This window comes from Lissotriton vulgaris, chromosome 2_1, assembly GCF_964263255.1.
Source record: "Lissotriton vulgaris chromosome 2_1, aLisVul1.2, whole genome shotgun sequence".
NCBI lineage: Eukaryota > Metazoa > Chordata > Amphibia > Caudata > Salamandridae > Lissotriton > Lissotriton vulgaris.
Genome location: NC_141687.1, coordinates 799,630,343 through 799,653,144, shown reverse-complemented (window position 1 = coordinate 799,653,144; position 22,802 = coordinate 799,630,343). Strand labels below are relative to the sequence as shown.

General features: G+C 45.7%; 1 protein-coding gene across 2 annotated transcripts in view; it reads left to right on the top strand.

Moving 5' to 3' along the window:
• Window positions 1-22,802, top strand: part of LNPK (lunapark, ER junction formation factor) — a 646,398-nt gene that overhangs the window by 297,830 nt on the left and 325,766 nt on the right. For both annotated transcript variants that reach the window (XM_086956173.1, XM_086956174.1), the window contains exon 6: window positions 3,457-3,497. In XM_086956173.1, the coding sequence (XP_086812299.1) occupies window positions 3,457-3,497 (41 nt within the window). The remainder of the gene's footprint in view (window positions 1-3,456; window positions 3,498-22,802) is intronic.

The following is a 22,802-nucleotide window of genomic DNA, read 5'->3' as shown; positions in this document are numbered from 1 at the left end:
CATCCACTTGTCTTTGATAGAGAAATAACTGTGATACAGTGTAAAAATAGTCAGTTGCATTAGAAATAGTTTGAAATCGGCATCTAGGTCGGAAGAGGATAAGACGTGTTCAATAGCTTCAATACCTCCATCGTGTGGAATGGAGGTATACAGTGAACAGACATCCACCGTGCACATGATGAGTTGAGTATTCTTGTGCTTGTTCATGATGGATTCAATCTTCAGCAGGAAGTCGGTTGTGTCTTTGACATGTGATCTGGTGGCTAAGACAAATGGTTGCAAATATTTATCCAAAAATTTGCCGATGTTTTCATGCAGGCTCCCTCTTGTCGACACGATGGGCCGAAAGGGGGGATGGATGGGGTGCTTGTGCATCTTAGGCAACATGTAAAGAACCGGAGGTCTAGGGTTAGAAAGTGTTAAAAATCTGCGGGTCTTATCATCAATTGTACCTTGGTCAAAAGCAGTCCCTTGAGAAAGGGCGTCTGCCCGAAATGCAGGGAATTTTTGTCATGGATCATAATGACTGAATTATGGATCACCCAGTAACATGCTTTAGGTGTATAACATACTGATGAACAAAAATACTGAAAAGAATATTCACTACGTGTAGAATAAAACACTTGGAAATCTAACTATCAGACTTTTTTGATCAATAATGTTTATTGAATAAGACCACGGTCTACATGCTGTGCATCGGTTTGTTCCCCTCCGAGTAGGGGGACCTTCGGACCTCTCAGCCATTGTGCTCTCACTGTTCGGCAGACAGTGTTTAGCCGATTGCACGCTACAATCCATTACAACCGCATCAATTTGGGTTTATCCACGCTGTGCGAGTGCCCACTCAATTTAGATTCCCAACCCAAGCATACCATGAGGTCAATCAAGTGGCCAGTCTCTCTTGTGTCTTTCGCAATGTCCAGAATTTTAATGAGCGGACCCAGGACGTCCAGCTCTTTATCTTGGCAAGACCACCAAGAGCGGTCTTGGCTACTTTTAAGGTCTTTGATAAACTTTGTATTAAATGTTGCCATTCTGGCTTTAATCTTGGCGTGTGACGTGTGAGCCACTTTATCTGCCAGGGCGGGCTGAGGGCACTCTACCTTCAGTCGGACGCATACCTCTTGGTCCATAGGTGTTCTTATGCGACTGGCCACGTAAGACCCCACCAAGGGCGCCGGTATCCAATCCGCAGAGCTGGGGCGATAGATGTCTTCAGGAGTCAACATCCCTGATGTACCTGCGGTATCGTTTTAGTGCCTCCAGCTGGGGTTTCTTGGCCCCCTCTTCCGGATGCCAGGTTCTGCTCGGACATGGCTCGTTATCAGAGTCAAGAAATAGGTATAAGAACTTGCACTACTAGGTGAACGGAGTAGCTGGGTTGTGTGCCTCAGGCATCATTCTCTGGTCGTTGAGTATGGCGAATCTAGTAGAAAGGTAGCTTTTCCTGTATAAGATGTCTCCCCGAGCACAGCTTGAAAATCGCTTATCGCGATATGAGACTGTTTTGCATTTGTGCAGAAATGTAAACTGTAGTCTTATTAGAAGATAAGGCTTTTATTCGTGAGACGATATTCAACTTTTCATATCGAAACTCGATGGTAACTAATTAACAGCATCTGTTAATTTCCAGGACTTCTGGGGGATGAGGCGGGTCGGCCTGTTTAAGAACCAACCGCGTCTCAAGACCGTGGAATCCCGCAATAGTGCAGAGAGCACGTAAGTGCTAAACCAACAAGGTAGGGAAGAACATATGCTTGCAGAAATGAGCAATAGCAAGGAAAGGCACTTAACTGGCTACTAAGCGCGAAGAAAGTGGAAGTGCTGTTCTCTGCTATTGTTCATATGTGACTGCCTCTATGATCGTTGCTGTTCTAGTACAAAGACTCATTGGAATAGTCGTCTTTTGTATCCGTTATGTTGAGAAGGCTGCTGAGCAGAAAATACAGTAAGAGTAAAGTATAATCTGAGCCTCTGGTCCTGACATAAAATCATGAACCACTGAAGAAAACTTCCCCCATGCTCCCTTTTGTTGTCAATTGATGGTGAACAACTTAAATCACGTGACACCCTGATTATCCGCAAACCTTTAGTGATTCTCCTTTATTTATTTATTTATATATAAAGATTTATATATAAATATTTATATAGCACGAACTTGTTCCCAAAGGATATCAGAGCGCTTTACAATTTGAGGCAAAGGTAATAAATCAGAACATTAGTTCAACATTGGGAATCATATAGGATATACATGCAAAGGCAGGGTCTGTGGAGCGGAGACCTATGGTAATGTTATAAAAGTAACAAAGACCATGCTCACAGTGGATGAGAAACGCATCCTAGGTTCTCAGCTGTGCCCAGGAATCCTGGCAATCACACAGGAAAATGCAAGGCGGAGACCTAACATAGCCAGCCACAAAAGGCACGGAGCTGGAGAGGATGAGTGTTGAACAGGAAAAAAGGGAAACCAAGGGAATAGAACACTAGACAGAAAGAAACAACCACAAAAGGAATCTGGAAGCTAACGCAGGAGGGATACGGAGGTAGCAAACTAGAAACTGATTACACTTTCTCCTTTACTCTGTGTGGGATCTTTACTCAGCTTGAGTGTTCTTCTCAGGTTCACAGGCTTAGAAGTTTCCTTTCTGGTTGGAGGGCTTTAGAAAATGTTTGATCCTTACCTGGTGTCAAGTCTTTGCTTGCGAGGTGTTTCATTCATTTGGCATCGAAGACTTATATATATTCATGATATCTCTGAAATTGGCTTGTGGCAAAGTTAATTTCTAAAAGATTAGGAGAACCTTGTGGCTATAATAGCTAAGGTAGTGAAGTTCCCTGCATTGGTGGACCCTGCCCAAGTTATTACATGTAAAGGCATTCAGACACTAAATCCCAGGTGACCTTTATGACCTACTCCACACTGACTGAGAGGCTCAAGTGCCAGGACTGACAGTACTTGCATGATGGAGAAATGTAATAACCCCTGCAATGCCTAATTGTTGTAGGCAGTAGATGCTAGTGTTTTTCTTAATCTGACTTGGACACCATGCAAGACAATGTCAAGAAAAGGAAGAGAAATATAGGAAAAACGTAAGGGAAAAAGCAGCAATTAAAACGAACCTGCAAGAGTAAAGTAAAGGACAGGAAGTGTGAGGTGGTGGAAGATGGGGGCCTAAATAAAAGTTCATTCCCCAACACTTATCAATTTTTCAGAAAGTGTCAAAGCACACACTACATCAGAACAAAGTAACGATCCACCTTTACACTCAGAACCCGTATAGACCTCTGTCTCCTTTTGACTGTATCCTTCACTTTAATCCTATATTGGGTTGAGCTGCCTCTTGGCTTCTGTACACATACTGCATGCATGCAAAGATAAGATCTTACTCATTAACTCAAAGATGCTGTACTATTGGACTGCAATGTAAAATATATAACTTGTTTAATTTGTTTCAGATGAAGCTTTGGAAGAATTGAAGTCTAAGAAGAAAAAAATAGTAAGTGAATTTTTTTTATATATATATTTACGTTTTAGCTATTCAATTTATACTACTTTATTTATTTTAAAAATTTATAAAGCTCAGCGTATACCCGTGGGTGTCTTGGCGCTATGACTTAGCTGACGATCTCTGATTGAGCGTGTGTCTACCTTAGAAAATGTTGTCCTGGGCAGTTTATTGGTCAAATAACCAGGTTTTTACCAATTTTCTGAATTGGAGTAGCGAGGGTGCCAATTTTATTTCCTTTGGAAGCGTGTTCCAAAGTCTGGCTGCAGAATTGGTGAAACATCTGTCGCCCCATGTAACCGTCCTGGTACGTGGCACACCCAGTAGATGTCTCTGTTCCGATCGTAAGGATCTTTTCGGTAGATAGTAGAAGAGTTTCTGTTTGAGAAATGCTGGTCCATGACCTTTGAGAGCTTTATAGGTGAGACACAAGGTCTTGAATCTGATGAGATTTCTCACCGTTAACCAGTGGTAATTCCTTATCGCTTGCTTGGTGGACTGAAATTTGGGAATGCCAGCTAGCAGCCTTGCGGCAGCATTTTGAATAAGCTGCAATTTGGCCACCACCCGTGCCTGAGCATTTACAAATAATCCGTTGCAATAGTCAAGTGATGAGAGTACTAAGGACCTCACCACTGTTTTCCTTGTACTCTCAGGAAGATAGGGCAGGATTTTCCTGATAATCTTAAGCTTATAGAAGGCAGACGACGCAACCTGATTGGCATGACTGGAGAAGTTGAGATTGTCGTTGAATATAATTCCTAGATTCCTGACCTTTTTCACAGGTTCTGGGGGGGCTCCGAGTGGGGTCGGCCACCAAGAGGTGGACCACTGTGGCGATAGTTTTCCAAAGATCATTACCTCAGTTTTATCGGAGTTAAGACGTAGGCAGTTCTCTGACATCCATTCCTTGATGGCCAGCATGCCTTCTTGGAACCTGGCGGCTACCTCCTCACCATCATTCTTAATTGCGATCACCAATTGGGTGTCGTCGGCGTATGAGGTAAGGCTCATCCGGTAGTTCTTGATTACCCTCGCTAAGTCCGACACATAGATGTTAAAAAGTGTCGGACTTAGGGATGAGCCTTGCGGAACGCCACATGGGAGGGCGAGCTCAGTAGATTGAAATGCGCCTAGGGTCACTGCTTGCGTTCTGTTAGACAGAAACGAAGCCAGAAGCTCCCTGGCACTTGAGCTAATGCCCATTTCCTCGACACAGTCAATCAGGACAGCATGATTGACCGTGTCGAAGGCCGCCGAGAGATCCAGCAGGACCAGTATCGCTGTTTCTCCTTGGTCCCTGATGGTTCTGATGTCATCGGCAGCCTTTATGAGAGCAGTCTCTGTTCCATGGAGTTTCCGGAACCCAAACTGAGACTCGTCCAGGAGGTTGTTTTGTTCGATATATTCAGCTAGTTGGCTGTTCATTGCTTTCTCCACTATTTTGGCCAGGAAAGGCAGGCTGGCGATAGGTCTATAGTTTTTGAGGGTTGTTTTGTCTAGACCAGTTTTTTTGAGGAGGGGTTTCAGTAGTGTGTTTTTTAACTTGTCCGGGAAAATCCCGGATTGGAACATGGCGTTGCAAATAGGTGTAATGACTTCACTAACCACGTCAATTACTGGAATGAAAATTTTAGGGGGGCAAGGATCTAGAGATGAGCCTGTTTTTACCTGTCTCATGAGATCTTTTATCTCCTCGTTCGTCACATCCCTAAATCTAGTAAATGAGCAGTCCGGGTTATTTCTTAGTTGTTTAGGTTGTGTATTGGTATTTGGTAAAGTAACCGAAAATTCCGAATATATATCGTTTACTTTTGAGAAGAAAAAACCTGCTAAATTATTGCAGAATTCCTGTGAATGGGGAGGGCTCAAGTCTACCACTTTCCCTGCCAGAGTCTTGACTACTTCAAACAATTGTCGACTTGAGTTTTTAGATTTGTCTATTTGCTGCTCAAAATAGTTCTTTTTTTCCTCCTGAATCATTTTTTTATAAATGGTTAGTTCGTCTTTATACTTGGCTTTGCTTATGTTGTCGTACGTCTTGCGCCAGATTCTTTCCTGGTTCCTGCAGGTCTGTTTTTGCTTTCTGAGGGTCTCTGAATACCACGGTGCTGAAGGCACTTTCCTATTATTCGATATGGTTTTTAGTGGAGCATGCGTTTCCACCGCGTTGCCTACCCAATTGAGAAATTGACCTACTGCTTCAGTAGGGTCTGACTGAATATCCGGGCGAGTGTTAGACAAGGACATCCTGAAGGTTTCGTAATCGATGTCCTTCCATACTCTAAATTTATTCTGAGAAGTGGTCTGTTTAGAGGGGTTGGTTCGTTTAATCGGTATATGACACAAAATGGCATGGTGATCTGTCCACGTGAGAGGCAGTATATTGGATACCTCCAACTCATTAATGTTGGAAAAGATGGCATCCAAGGTATGTCCAGCATCATGAGTTGGTGCCTTTATATGCTGGTTTAAACCCAGTTTGTGACATTCTGCTAGTAGAGCTTGAGTATCAGCCTCGTCTGTCTTGTCTAGATGGAAATTTATGTCTCCCAATGCCATAAAGGGGTCCTCAATAGCTAGAGGTTCCATCCAGGAAGTGAAGGCGGAAAGGAACTCTGCGCGAGGTCCTGGTGGTCTATAGATGAGCACTCCTACTACTAGGTGATAGTGCAGTCTGGGCAGTGATATTTTCAAGGTCGGGGTACGAAACCTGTGAAACTTTAATAGACACTCTGGGTTGGGTGTGATCAGGTGGCCAAGTGATGGGTGTCTTAAGGCAGTGAAAGGAGATAATCTCAGTGAGCCCTGCAGAACATAAATTCACAGTACTTCTGAGTGACTGGTGATTGTTTAGCACCTCCGCTGCAACAAAGGAGCAGGCTGTTCCAATGTATGCGTTTTCAATGACTTTATAAAAGATTTCACATTGTCGCAGTGCCTCCAGGTCAACCGGTTCCACCCTGCATTATTGGCTGTACTCTTCAAAAATATATTGCTGCTGTTTATTTATCAGTAACTCGTGCGAGGCTGAAGAATTAGTCCACTTAGGTTGGCCCTTTGACAGTAATGCCATCAGTATTGGGGAAAGGTTGGAATTTCATTAGTGTCAGTTTCTTGTTCTAGATCGCCATTGGTGCCTATGTAGGCACCACCCCAGCATGCTGGCGTTAGTCCTTTTCTTTCTGCGCCAGTCAGCACAGATCTGGGTCGATGTTTTTTCAGGATTTATTTCTTCCTGGTGTCATCTAAGAAAGCCGGCTTCAACCCCTGTGGCACATGTCACCACTCTCGGAACAGACTCGAACCTTGTTTTCCTTTGGTGTCTTGAACGAGACCACGAGCCAAAGGCCTGCTCTGATTGCAGCACCATGCACTCAAAGGCCTTCATGGAGCAGCCTCTCAAGCTCCTGGTGGCTAGACTTGCAACAATCCAGATCCTAGTCAAGAGGAAGGTCCCGGGACGGTCGTGGAGTCTGAGATCCTCGTCGCACTCCAAGTAGTCTGGCTATTCGAGTGAGTTCCACTCCCTGCTTCGCCTTCTCCTTCCTCCTGTCTTTCAGCCGACAAGATGAGGAAGGGTCGACTCTAGAGGACTGGCTCTGCGGTTGACCAGCACCTGGGCTGTCTCCGTGCCTCCAGGAGTTGGAGCTACCCCCACCCAATTAAAATAATTTTTGCGAGCCTATGCACCTCCATATTTGGGTGACCTGTTCTCTGGTGCGCCTTCCGGTGCTGTGGGTTCGCGAGGGGGCCCCTACTGGATCCATGCCGGTGGCTCTGGTGCCAGTCAGGCCCCAGGATCCAGATCGGTGCCGGCCATGCCATGTCGACCTTCCCTGGTCCCCAGACCGACTCTGCTATCCTGATTTATGTCCCGGACTCTGAGCCGGAGGGCGTCACCCGACACAGACTCCAGCACCGACTGGAGCCATGCCTTCCAGGACGCAGGCTGAGCCCTATTCTTATGGGCTAGGACTCTGGTAGCAATGGGGTTGCTGGAACCTGAAGAACACCAGCCATATGATACCGATGTGGACTGGTGACAATTTGGCGGAAGCCAGTAGACTGGATACTTCTCTAGACACTGGCATGCTTTATTCCCCTACCGTGGCTACAGAGGCGGGAGCTTCATTCGCAGTGGTGAGGGTAGGGCAGCCAAAGTCCTGGACCTGAGCCTGCTCTGTGGCAGTCGAGACTAATGTATTGACGGAAGTGCTTCAGTTGAGTGTCTACCCCTTTGGATGTGGACTGGACACCACCGACTCACTAGGCAAAGGGGTTTCGTTGACAGTGGCCCTACGTCTCCACACCTGGTTGAGAACTACTGGCTTTCCTCAGGATGTCCAGACATCTATTATGGTCGTACGCTTTGATGGCTCAGTGTCTCTGGGAACGAGGCAGATTCCACACTGGAGCGCTTTAAGGACAGAAGGGCAACAGCCAGATCCATGGGTCTTTCCAGGGCCTGCACCACACCCAATTTGCCCTTCGCGGAACCTGAAGGGGCTTCCAGTCGCCTTTATACCTGCCCAGCCACTGAGGCGTGCAAGCTTCACTGCCACTGCGTGGCCCAGAACTCTGTACCTACAGGCCACGTGTGTCGGGCAGCCAGTGGTCTGGTCAGTCCTCCACCACCCCTTCCAGCAACAGAAGCCTCCACACATTCCTTATCTGCCCCTTTTACCATCATGGGCACCCAGTGGAGAGCAGGATTCACAATCACCTGCCCCACTGGCGGTCTATAACATCGGACAGGTACATTTTGTAGAATGTCCGAAAGAGCTACTCCCTCCCCTTCATGTCTACCACTTCCTCCATGCTGCCTAGTTATGACAGACTAACGGAGTACCACCTATACCTTCTCTGCAAGGAATTAATGGCTCTCGTGGCCACGTGAGCCATAGAGATGGTGCTGGTGTCATAAATAGAGCAAGAACAAAGGTTTGGGTCCTGTATCTGAACTGGCTTGGACCACTCAAATATGCTAAACAAACAGGGAGGCCAAACAGATTTATTTTTAGATTTTTGATCCCACCCAGCCAATTAGTTCTGGAGGGTCATCTATTTTTTTTAGTTTTTTTGTATTTTTAGAAAAACATTCAACCATTTCATTTATATATGTCATCAAATAGACAGTCAGCGAACAGTGAAAAATACATATGAACAAGTGAAATGTGCAATAATATACAAGTGCTGTACAAGTGCTCGAAAATTAATACTGTCAGTTCATACAGGCAACACCAAAAACAATAAATCAAATACCTAACAATAAATTCACATAAGGAACAAGTCCTTTATATTTGGTACAAGAAGACAGGCGGACAAACAGTTCAAAGGGACTGCCTGCCTGGCTTACTAAGCCAAGGATAGGAAAATAAATTGGGGGGTTACAAAACTAGGCATAACACTGTATAGGTTTAAACAGCCCTAGGGGCACCCTTATTCTTTTTCCAAGGCTCAGGGTCAACGTGTTTCGGACCACAACATTAGTATGGGTTCTCCTCAGGACACGGACTGGATGGAGCCGAAACTGGGAATGACAGGTGGATGTCACTCTCTTCACTCGCGGAAGGCGTTTGGCATTAGCTAATGCCAAACGACGTCCGCGAGTGAAGAGAGCAGACCGCCCACACCGTACAGCGAATTCACGTTGCTGACGAACTGAGAAGCGCTTGAATGTGCAAGGGAGATCCCTGAGCCTCGGCGCCGGCCGCCCTCAACACAGTTGGCTCCAGCCGAGATCCGCCTAAAACCACGGATTCTCTTGATACTCCTCCACTCACTTGCAGAAATAGCGCCCTTCTACACAGAACCGCGGTACATGAGAGGCCCTCCATTACACTGCAACTACTTATGAGTGACATCCACCTGTCATTCCCAGTTTCGGCTCCATCCAGTCCGTGTCCTGAGGAGAACCCTTTGAAATGTTTGTCCGCCTGTCTTCTTGTACCGAATATAAAGGACTGGTTCCTTATGTGAATTTATTGTTAGGTATTTGATTTATTGTTTTTGGTGTTGCCTGTATGAACTGACAGTATTAATTTTCGAGCACTTGTACAGCTCTTGTATATTATTGCACATTTCACTTGTTCATATGTTTTTTTCATTGTTCGCTGACTGTCTATTTGATGACATATATAAATGAAATGGTTGAATGTTTTTCTAAAAATACAAAAAAAATAAAATTGATGACCCTCCAGAACTAATTGGCTAGGTGGGATCAAAAATCTAAAAATAAATCTGTTTGGTGTCATAAATAGGTCATGGTGTCTATTCCCACTACTTTCTGGTGCCCAAGAAGGACGGCGGTGTTAGTCCTTTCCTCGACCTGTGCTCAGTTTCTGCCTTAAGAAGTTCAAAATGCTCACTTGCGGTCATGTCTGCCCTGTACCCAGGAGACTGGATGGCTGCGTTGGACTTGCAGGACGCATACTTTCATATCCCCGTCCAGCCTGCCCACAGGCATCACCTGTGGTTCACACTGACCCACAAGTGTTTTCAGTTTTCTTTGTTTCCCTTTGGCCTCACCAGCGCCCCTCCTTGTTCACCAAGGTGATGGCGGTGCTTGCGGCTAATCTGCAGATATCAGAGTTGCCAGTCTTCCCCTATCTCGACGACTAGGTGTGGAAGGCGGGCTCGCCCCAGGCTGTCGTCTCCCACCTCCAGACCACTCAGAACCTTATACACTCGCAGGGTTTCATTATCAAACATGCCAAAATCACACCTGACATCCCTCTCAGATGCTCCCTTTTCATTAAAGCTGTTCTGGACGTAATTCAGTTTTGGGCATACCCTCCCAAGCGGGAAACACAGAATATTCAGGCTTTGATACCGATGTTTCAGCCTCTATCCTCCATTTCGGTGTTACTCACTGAGGTGGCTTGGCCTCATGCTTGTGACACATGCCTCCTGGAATATGCAGGATTTGCAATGGGACCTGAAGTTCCAATGGCTACAGCAGCGGGGAAATCTGTAATTGTCTGGATCTCTGAGGCAACTGTAAAAGATCTGCAGTGGTGGTTAATGAACCCTGATTGGGTCAGCAGCCGACCCCTCCCCCAATCAAATCTGTCACTACAGTCAGATGTGTCGCTTCTAGGATGGGTATGCCATCTGGGAGAGGTGGAGATCAGAGGCCCCTGCTCTCCGATGGAATCCTGACTCCACATCAACCTGTGTGATCTCTGGGCGATCTGGCTGGAATTGAAATCCTTTCTGTACTCCAAGGTACTAGTACAGGTATTAAGACAAAGCTACCGCCAGGTACTACTGCAACAATTAGGGCGGTGGGGTCATGTTCTGCGCACTGATGTTTCTAAGGCGGCTCTCGCTCAGACACTTTTCGTCTCAAGAGGAGCTCCGACTCCTGTCGTCCCCCCCCCCCCCCCCCCCCCCCCTTAGCCCATACCATTCTTCCCCAGAATTCTCACTCAAGAAGATCAGGAATAACCAAGCCCTACATCCTTGTGGCTCTACACTGGGCACAGAGTCTGATATCCTGAGCTGTTGAGCATGACCATCGATCCTCTAATCAGGCTGCCCCTTTTGGAGGATCTTCTGTCACAGCAACAGGGAAGAGTTCGCCACCCAAACCTGTCTACGCTCAGCCTTCTGGTGTGGCGATTGAACGGGAACAGTTAGCCGCTTTCGACCTTCTACTCAAAGTCTGTAACATTATCTTGGCTGCTAGGCGTCACTCCACCAAGACTTTATACGCCTGCAGTTGGGGAAAATGTGGGGTATGGTGTACAGAAAGACAGATCTATCTCCTTTCTGACCCTATTTATTAGGTTCTCCTTTTCATTCTCTTGCCCAGCAAGGTTGTGCTTTGGACACTCTGAAAGGCTATCTTAATTCTATTGCTGCTTTTCTGCAGTTATCTGACCAGCCATCCCTTTTCAAAACCCCTATTGTAAATGAGTTTCTGAAAGGTTTACATTTATTCACAACTTCTCCTTTTATTAGGTCCCAGTGGGTCCTCAATCTCGTCCTCACTTTCCTTATGTGAACTGTGAGAAGTTGGCCTGATATGTGATGTTTCCAATTCTGGAACCACCTTGTATCAGTCCAAACAATCACTTATGGTGTCTGGTTGTAAGTCAACCTTGTTAGACAAGCTATCCTAGGGGTAGCATGGACTAAGCAGCCTTAAAGGCTTAACTTAAGAGGTCGTGTTAAGCGAGCTGTTTTACCACATACAATCCTGTAATATCAAATGAAAGGACACCACACAAGTATATATTATAAAAATATATGTTTATTTCTAAAATAATCCCCAGTACTCTTTATGAGCAAAGGGGCACAAGCGTTAAATCAAAAGCACAGTATAACATACAAAGTTGCACAATTATGGATGAGGGCGGGTGGCCACTCAAACCATATATTAAAAAAGTGGTATAAGAGATACCAATGGAACAGTGGTTAGGCCTAGGGAATCCCTGGGAGCAGTCGGGACAAGCAATGCTGAAGTCGGGAAAAGCCCGCGGGATTCGGGTGCAGCGCTTAAAGCGCGGCTTGCACCAATGCAATGTCAATGGTGCGTAAAAGTTACACAAATAGAGTTTAAGGACACTTCCGCTGAACCTAGAGGAACCAAACTTTAGACACAGACCCTAGAGGTGTGTACCAGTGTGGGAACACCGGCGTTGCAATGTTACCTCACCCACAGGAAGCAGGTGCATAGGGTCGAAGTGGCGTCGGGTTTTGACACGCAGGCTCTTGGTGCTTGAAGCTGAAGATGCTGCAGGCGATGTGAAGGAGAAGTGTCCGGTGGATCCAAGGGTGGATCTGAAGTGGTGAAGACCTGAAAGCAGAGGGGACAATGTTCAAAGTCACTGACCAGTGACCACCGTGGAACCAGATTGGAACCAGGCAAAGTCGGGTGCAAAGAGGTGATGAGGTGTTGCTTCTCTCTGCAGCCACGTGGACACGAAGAGGTCAAGGACGTCCAGGAGTCGATCACGAGCTGTCCCACGAAGGCTCTAGCTGATGGCGGTGTCGGCAACTTGGTTGAAGCAAACAGGTCTTGGCTAATGCAAGCCACGCAGAAAGTGAAAAAGGCTTATTACTCGGACCAGCAAGGTCAGAGCGGGTACTCCTTTCTACAGGAGCGAGGGCAGGTCTGGAGCAACAAGACCCGCAGTGTAAATTGTAGGTTTCGTCGCCAAGATGGCCGCTGACCACGTGGCAAGTTTCCGGGATGGCGCGTCGAGTGGCACAAAGCAAAAGGGCCCCACGCAGATCGTGGAGATGCTGGAGGGCTGATCTTTGGTGCAAATGCTGCTCGGTTGTGGGGCTTCTCAAACCCCAAAGCACAGAGTCGAGGGTGCCTCTGGTGCTGCGCAGTCAGCGTCTCGGGGGTCTTCCAAGATGTCCGATCCCACGTCTCTCGGTGCCTCCACGGGTCTATTCTTTGCAGGGACTGTAGATCGGGCTGTGAGAAGTCTGGGAGTCTGGGTCTTGTCAGGCTCTGCACTCTGGCTCCGGCGGGAGGCGGCGGCAAAGCAGACGTCGAGTTGCTGGATGGTGCCTGTGTTCACAGGGTGGCCCCTCCTAGGCCACAAGGGAGATGCTCTTCAGTCTTCTATTCATCAGAATGTCGAAGTCCAGTCGTCTTCTTAGTTTAAAGTTGATTCAGGATGATCTGCTGTGCTAGGGCACTGCTCCCACTCTTATTCCAATCTGAGGGGTGGATCTCCTGCTAGGTCCCTCCCTATTGGTGGGACCAGGAAGGGGGGCGGTTGCACCCCCTTTCCTTTGTCCAGGTCGCCCTGGAGCTGGGGCTGGTGTGCCCCAGAACCGGTTTGACCGGATTATGCAAGGGGAAGCATTGTGCTCCCCAGGCACTGTCTGGTTTCTTTGAAACCTCCCTGCTACAATCCACTATCTCCTGTCTGGGGTGGTGTGACACCTCCCTATGACAGGAAAGCCTTTGGCCAGGCCTCCTCCTGCTGAGTTTCGGTCAACAGCAGGAGGTCAGACATGTGTCTGTGGCAGAAGCATCCATTTTGTGGATCTGAGGCTCTTTTAAAAATCAACCGCGTTTTAGCAAAGTAACATGTTGTCTCCCTCTAGAGGGGTGGAATGCTACCCCCGTCGCCAGAACTGGCGAGGGGGTAGTATTCCAATTCGTATGACAGCTTACACGACATGTTTTGATAAAGCCAAACCAAAGTTGCTATATAACCGCGAGGATTATAATGCACTTAATAGTATATGGTATGGCAATATCCCGGAACAGCTTAGGGAGTTGTTCCTGACAGCTGCAGACAGGCTCAGCTCATGCTAGAGCTCCATCTTACATTAAACCACGCACTCTGCCTCCTGGATTGATAAGGCCTTCCATAGGAGTGGCTCACAGGTTTATATGTGTCCAGATATAGGTTTAGATATAGGTATACTATATCTAAGCAAGGGGTGATTACACCGCCTTGCCCCAGCTGAGTGATCAGCCAGTTGTGTCAATTTTAGATAGCCAGCCAGGGGTGGCAAAAGATATGCTGCAGCCCCTGGTAGGCATTGGATGCACCTATGCCCTGGGCACCTATAGTGCTCTGTACAGGGGCTGATAAGGTGACCCAAGCCAATTTAGTTATGCACCTAGGGTACATGGAATCCATTTTACAGAGAGAGCAGATAGCCTGGGGCCCTGATTAGCAGGGAACCAGGCCAACTAAGTCGAAAACCAGCTAAACACAAGGCAATATATCTGGGGTAACCATAGTCAGGTAGCCACCTTCCTACATGCACTCTGTTTAAGTCCTTGCACAATTGTCCACTGCCTTTCCCATGGCTAGAGCAACAGCCTGTGGGGTTTGTGAGCTTCAGGCATTGTCATCTAAGGATCCTTACCTGAACGTATACCCAGACAAACTGATGCTTCGTACGAGCGCTTCCTTTCTACCAAAAGTGGTCACTCCCTTTCATTTAGCCCAATCCATCACTGCCTACTTTTTACACTCTGCCTCATCCCTCCGAGGAGGAGCGACTTCACTTTGTAGACCTTAAGAGTGTCTTTCTACCTTGACCGCACACGATAGTTCCAGGTGGATGACCAACTCTTTACGGGGTATGTCAAACCTGAAGAAAGTTCGGGCAGTACAGAAGAGGACCATCTCACGATGGATCGTGGTATATATAAAAAATCTGCTATATATTGGCTAAAAAGCAATCCCCTGAGGGGTGTGTGCTCAGTCCACCAGAGCCAAAGCTACAACCACTGCGTTAGCATGAGACGTTCCAGTATGGGATATCTGCCAGCAGTAGTGGGGGCTTGCTTGCACACGTTTACCAAACACTACTGCCTGGACAGTAAGGTTTGTAGGGATGGGCATTTTGCCTGTTCGGTCCTGCAGGACTTCCTCTTGTGTAATTGGTCCGCAGACCCACCTCTGGGGAGATTTTGCTTGAGTATCTATTCTAAGGTAAGGAATCTGCAGCTAGAAGTCTCTATCAAACAAACAAGTTGCCTACCTTTGATAACACTTTACCTGGTAGAGATTCCGTCTAGCCACAGATTCCTTACAGACCCACCCATCCTCCCTGCTGAGCGGAATTCTGGGGACAGGGTTTTTTTCTCCCTTTCAGGCCCCTAGTATTCCACACCAGTGGTCAGTGTGCTTCGTGGCTTGGCTCTCCTGGCGTTTAAAGTCACGAAAAGTAAATGAAATCAGCATGCTAGGGTGGCACCTATATAGGCACCCCCGCCTGTCACTTCGGGTCTGGACCACGCCAAATAATGCCACCTACCGGCATGCGGGGGTACTGATCCAGAAATATTTCTTGATCCAGCTTGGATAATTCTACGGTATGGAATCTGTGGCTAGATTGGCTCTGCCAGATGAGGCATTACCAAAGGTAATTTAGCTGTTCTGTTAGGTTTATGAGAAGATTACCATGTTTGTGTTTTTTGTCAAGTTTGACCACATCACAGTCCCAACTTATATGGGTGCATCCTTGGATATCGTTATAAAAACTTACATCTGTGGTTTCCAGCAAGGACCCAGAAGATCCTGAATCAGCTCAATTCTGAAATGACCTGAGAGAACACACTTGTGACAAAAGTATTCCGGTTTAGTGGAGTGGGTTTGTCTCTAAATACCCTATAGTTTTGCAGCATGAATCTCTTCTGGATTCCCATGCTGTGCGTTATTCCGCCATCTAGTGGTTGAGTCCAGAATTACTGTATTTGTGTTTTATTTTTTCCCGTGGTTGGTGAGCGTCGACATACCACCATTTGGTGTCCTTCCGTGACCTCGACTGGCTTCTTCTGGAAGCTCCCACCTTTGGTCGCCATCTTCAGATTCTTTTTTTCCGCTGCTGGGTCTGGATCGTTACAGAAGTGGCTCCAAGGATTTGGAGAGAATAATCCACGAAAATTGAAAAAATTAGTTCTACAGGTCCGCGATACCTACATGTGACATTCCTGTCTATTTCAACAGTCGCAGTACACCGAAATGTGAAACAGCAAAACTTCAAACAACCAGAGAATGTGCATGCGGGGGGCTTCCTGCGCAAAGTAACGGACAAAGCACCGTTCAAGTTCTGCAAGAATTGCCACCACAAGTATGCGCAGAAAGATCAGCATCCAGTTTGCAACCTTTGCCTCTCGCTAGATCATCAAAGTCAAGACTGCAATGCGTGCTGGGCCTTCACCCAGAAGAAGTTGAGGGTAAGAGAAAGGCAGAGAAGTGCCAACTACAACATTCAGGGGCAGAGCCCTCCACCATCGCTTTGAAACCTGGGCCTCTTCAGCGAAGTAGAGGACCACGTCGCCGAAGGGCCTGAAGTCGACGAGGACACAGACGTCCAGGCCGTAGTGCTTGAGAAGAAGACTTGTAAGTGATACGTCTGCCCCTAAAAAAGTAGACGAGTCACGAAAAACTGACTCGAAAGCCTCGAAGGGAGCCTCTGCGTTGAAGCACTCAACGACTGCCGAAGCATCCAAAGATAGGCACTTCCTTGGACAAGGACTCCAGAACGGCAAAGACCCTCGAAAAATTAAAGGCATCGAAAGACTGACACAATAAAGAAGCTTTGACGTCAACCAAATGAGAGGTCGAAAAAGGCTTTGACAACCAGGTCTGACAAAAAAGTGGTTCTGTCGGGTAATATACAATCTCTTAGGGTTAGGCTAAAGATAGCTCTAAAACACAAACAGTCAAAACTCTCTGATATCCAAAGTTTTTATGTATATTAAAAACAAAGACCAATGAAACAGTAAAATGGAATTACTTCATTCCACTACAATACTGACAAATATAAGTGAAGTGACTCTAGTGATTTCAGTGACAATTGTGAAACATATGGTGACACTTATATACAAGAACGTTAAATCAATACACTTTGCAACAAAGGGAAGGGAGAGGGTAGGACGATACGTTGTTTTATCGTTCAGTGGCCAGTTTCATCAAAGTAAAAGTTCCAAGGAAAGCAAGGAATTATTGTCCATATTCCTGGAATTATCTTGGCCAAAAGGAAGAGCGTCGACGTTTCGACCCAAGTTGCGCCCCAATTGGTGGTCGCGGCGGGTCTTTATCAAGACAAAGGGGGATGGGGAATGATCAAATGTTAATGCGTTCCAGAGGGTAGCCCGTTGGTCAACCCTCAATATGCACGAAGCAGCGTTAATGTCTCCGCGAAGTGGGAACAGCGATCCGAGTGCAACCGCCTGAACCGCGCTCTCTGATTACAAGCGCTCGTAGTCTTGTAATCAGAGAGCGCGGTTCAGGCGGTTGCACTCGGATCGCTGTTCCCACTTCGCGGAGACATTAACGCTGCTTCGTGCATATTGAGGGTTGACCAACGGGCTACCCTCTGGAACGCATTAACATTTGATCATTCCCCATCCCCCTTTGTCTTGATAAAGACCCGCCGCGACCACCAATTGGGGCGCAACTTGGGTCGAAACGTCGACGCTCTTCCTTTTGGCCAAGATAATTCCAGGAATATGGACAATAATTCCTTGCTTTCCTTGGAACTTTTACTTTGATGAAACTGGCCACTGAATGATAAAACAACGTATCGTCCTACCCTCTCCCTTCCCTTTGTTGCAAAGTGTATTGATTTAACGTTCTTGTATATAAGTGTCACCATATGTTTCACAATTGTCACTGAAATCACTAGAGTCACTTCACTTATATTTGTCAGTATTGTAGTGGAATGAAGTAATTCCATTTTACTGTTTCATTGGTCTTTGTTTTTAATATACATAAAAACTTTGGATATCAGAGAGTTTTGATTGTTTGTGTTTTAGAGCTATCTTTAGCCTAACCCTAAGAGATTGTATATTACCCGACGGAACCACTTTTTTGTCAAACACGTTTACCCAGGTTCTGAGGGACACAGGCTTACCCCATTTTGTAAAAATATTGACAACCAGGTCAGCAAGCGCAAAAACGAAAGGCCGAAACTCTTGTCTTCGAAACTCGCGCATTAGAGTTTGAGAGAGGAAGCGCCTCGAAGCCGAAATGGCAAGCATATTACAGCGCAAAAAAAATTCGACAAAGGCTTGAAGAAATTCAAGATACCACCGAAGACTTCTACAGAAGTAAAAAAAGTTGTCTATGAGTTGCAGTCTCCCAATGACACCCAAACCGATCGACGAATAAGAGGAGGAAGATTACGTCTTTGAGGAAGAGAGGGATGTAGATGAACACACATGTGGAGTCGGGGACCTCAGACTCAAGAACTCCAATGGCAAGATCTTGACGCACAATCGCCAGAAGAGGTTATTGATGCATATCCCTCGAGGCCCTTGCAGCCAGATGACATTGGGATGTACAATCAGGTGATTAAAAATGCAGCTGAAACTTATGGAGTGCAGTTGGAATAGGAGAAAACACAATCCTGTTTTCTGTTGGAAACTTTAATGCCAATACAGTCAAGAAAGCAATTCCTTCCAATGCTACCAAGTGTACTAAATCAAGTAAAGGAAGCATTTAAGGAGTCTGCAACATGCAAGGCAGTCACACCAAGAGGGGAGAAGAAATAAAAACATTCTTCAAAAGATCCAATCTACATCAAAGGGTCAATAGCAGGTGTCTCTTATCACTTCCACGACTAGGAAGAGGGCAAATGTGCCAACCACGGGCTGGCCTACCACCGGACAAAGAAAGTAAGAGGATAGACCTAGTGGGAAGAAAGGTCCAGAGAAGCGCCATTTACCAGTGGCGTATAGCTAACTCTAATGCATTGCTGAACTGCCATGCATATCCGCACTGGGAAGAGGTAGGGGATCTACTGAAACACCTATTGCACCAGTTCCAAAAGAGCTAACCACTTAGTGGAAGGGGGAAAAACATTGCAAATACATGCATGACATCTGCTCTGGATGCAGCAAAAACATCCAGTAGACAAATGATAAGCATCACAGAAAGAAGGCATGCTTGGCTGCGAATCTCAGGATTCAAACCAGAAGTCAAAAGCAACATTAATTCGCCATTCAATAGAGAACTGTTTGGGAGCATTGTTGATAATAAACTAAACCAGTTGAAAAAAGACAACGAAACAGCAAGGTCTATGGACGCTCTACAATTGCATGCGTAGGGGCACCCTGTCAAGAAGACGAACCAGTAGAGGGGGTCACCAACCTACTACCTCACACCAGGCATACCAGCAAACCTACCATGGATCAAACCAGGGCTATCAACAGAACTGGCAGTACCAGCATGGAAGACAGTCCTTTAGTGGGTGCCCAGGGGAAGGGGCATCCAACAAAGAGGCTGTCCACAGACCACCACCAAGTGACTGCATTCCAAAAGGAGCACACTTAGCGAAAACGTCACAATGTACCCACAGCATTACAACCTACTGATACTCCTGTAAGCGAAGAGTTTATTCATCATACAACACCAGTGGAAGGCAGACTAAAATCTTTCTGAGAAGAATGGAAGGAAATAACTACGGACAAGTGGGCGATAAACATAATCCAATAAGGCTACTGCATAGAGCTAAATAAGCAACCTCCCAACAAAAGACCAAAGCTAAAGATACATTCACAAAGGGAATTATCTCAATTACCTGAAGAAGTGCAGGAACTTAAAAAAAAAACATGCAATAGAACATGTACCTGGCAAGGAACAAAGGCATTTACTCAACGTACTTCCTAATTCCAAAGGTAGATGGAACACTACGCCCTATATTAGACTTAAGGTTTCTAAAGAAGTACATAAAAACACAAAGGTTCATAATGACAATGCAGCAGGAGGTAATATCTCAATTGTAACAAGGTTACGTGGCAACCATAGACTTAAAATACGCTTACTTGCACATCCCTATGAACACAAAGACACAACCTATTAAGGTTTGTCGTCAACTAAATGCACTATCAGTTCAAGGTGCTAGCATTCGGACTCAAAGCAGCACCAAGAGTGTTAACAAAGTGCCTAGCAACAGTAGCCGCACACCTAAGAAGACAGGGAATTCATGTCTGCCTGTATCCAGACGACTTGTTGGTAAGAGCAAGCTCATACGATCTCTGCAAACCACATATACAACTAGGGATGCAAAAACTAGTTCAGCTGGGTTTTTCAATTCATTGGAAAAAATCATCGCCAGAACAAGTAAAGGTGTTTCTAGGCGCAGAATTAAACAGTGTTGGGGGAAGGCGTTTCCAAGCAGCGAAAGAACATTAGCTTTACTGAAGGAGATTCTTCTTTACCAGAAGGGGCAAAATCTGACAGTAAGGACAGTGGGAAAAATACTAGGAATGATAGCATCATGCATTCATTTAATTCCCAACATCAGTCTACACAGGAGACCATTTCAAGAATGGCTCCAACAACAATGGTCAGTCAACAGGGAGTTGGGAGACTCTAGTGGTTGCTACGCAAAGAGTTCTTCGGGAGATTGCATGGTTGAACAAAACAGACCTATCACTGGGCAGACCTTTTACACAACCAAGCCCAACATTGACCATAACAGATGCTACCCAAAAAGGGTGGGGAGCGCACATGAACAATCTCAAGGTACGAGGATTGTGGACACACCAGTATGCAGTGAAACATCAACTTTTTGGAGTTGAAAACAGTGTTATTAGCCATGAAAGCGTTTCAGAAACCAATCTACAATAAGGTTTTGATTCAAACAGACAGCACAACAACCATGTTTTATGTAAACAGACAAGGGGGAACTCCGTCTGTAGCTCTCTCTACTCCAGCCCAAGAAATTTGGAAATGGGCAATCCCAAAGAACATAAACCTAGTAGAAATACATCTACCAGGAAATGATAATATCTAAGCGGACAGACTGAGCAGACAAACGTCATCCTACGAGTTGAAAATTAATCAAACAGAACTTCAAAAGTTTTTCAGGAAATGGGGGACTCCACAAATACTTATTTGCAACACCCCACAATGCAAAATGCCAAAGCTTCACATCCAGGCAGCTGTGCAATCCCTCCCTAGGGAATGCCCTATGGATGGAATGGTCAGTGATATTTGCTTACGCTTTCCCCCTGATCCCACTACTCCACGAAGTGATCCTCAAATGCAAAATCAGCCACATGACAATGATTCTCATTGCACCTCAGTGGGCAAAGCAAACTTGGTTTTTGGAGATAATGGAAATACCTCAAAGAACAATGCACAAATTGCCAGAGGCAAGACATACTAACAATGTAAAACTGAAAGGTACTACACCCAGAACCAGAGAGCTTCAGCTTAGCAGCATGGCTCCCGAGGACTTAGAATTTGCATACCTCAAAGTACCAAAAAGTACAATGGCTGTTCTCAGAGAAGCAAGAAAACCAACAGCAAGAAAATGTTATACAGCAAAATGGAAGAGATACACGCAATGGTGCCTTACACATCTGACAAAAAAGATTACAAAAGAAAGAACAGTTCTAAAGTACTTGACTCATTTGCTTCAGAGTAACCTAAGCTACACTTCACTAAGGGTGCACTTAGCTGCAGTTGTAGCATACACAAGGGGAGAAACGGGGAAGAGTTTCTTCACTTCTCATGTGGTCAAAAAGTTCTTAAAAGGAGCAAAAAGAATAGCACCACCAAAGATGGTGCCAGCGCCCACATGGAATCTGAACATAGTTCTGACACAATTGATGAAAGGACCATTCGAACTGCTACATAAAGCAGCGCCACAAATGCTCACTCTAAATACATTTTTCTTAGTAGCGATGGCATCGCTACGCAGAGTTAGTGAACTACAGGCTCTATCGCTACAGGAACCCTACTTCCATATACCTAGTGACAGAGTGGTCATGACTACAGATCCACATTTTATGCCAAAGGTGGTATCACAATTCCACATAAATCAAACAATACAAAATCCTAGTTTCTTTCAAAAGCCAAAACCAGAAAAAAACACTGCAAACACTTGACGCTAGGAGAGCAGTCATGTACTACGTTGAAAGGACCAAAGAATACAGGAAGAGAAACAATTCTTTGTTTCTTTTGCTAATAGTTTTTTGGGAGGACCAGTAATATGAGCACCATCGCAAGATGGATTGCCTCAGCCATTCAGCTATGTCACAAACAAGCAGGTCAAACATTACAAGGAGCACCACGGGCTCACTCAACAAGAAAGAAGGCAGCTACTGTCTCATTTCTGGCAAATACTCCAATTCAGGCCATTTGCATGGCAGCAACTTGGTCTTCCGTACACACATTTACAAAGCATTACTGTGTGGACATCCAAATGAATAAGGAACAAAAGTGGGACAAAAGGTCTTGCATCATATATTCACAAACCAATGCTCCTCTTCCACCCAGCCACCATAAGACTAGCACACGTTACAAAGTCTATGCACAGCATATGAATCCAGAAAAGATTCACGCTGAAAAACTAATAGTGTCTTACATGTTGGTGGAGTTTTACAGCTTGAAGAATTTTCTAGATTCACTAGCGAATCCACCTTCCTCTGCCCGGAAGGATGAGATGAAAAAAAAAAAAATCCAAAGATGCCGACCAAAGGTGGGAGCTTCTGGAGGAAGCCCATCGACACGAAAGGACACCAACTGGTGGTATGTCAACGCTCACCAACCATGAAAATAAACAAAACCACAAATACAGTAGTTCCAGACCCAATCATTAGATGGCATAATAATGCACATCACGCAAATTAAGAAAATTCTTCAAGCTGCATAACTACACAGACAGGTAAGAAACACTTTGCTTTCTGTTAGTAAGAGCTCTTGGTAAGGTTTATCTGACATTTCCCTGCTGAAATATCTGAAATGTGGGTCTGTCCATAGTCATAGTTTACTAGGTTAAAGGCGCCCATTCAAGCAATTCTCCTTTATTATCTGTAGTAGTCCAGAGAGGATTCTGTTCTGG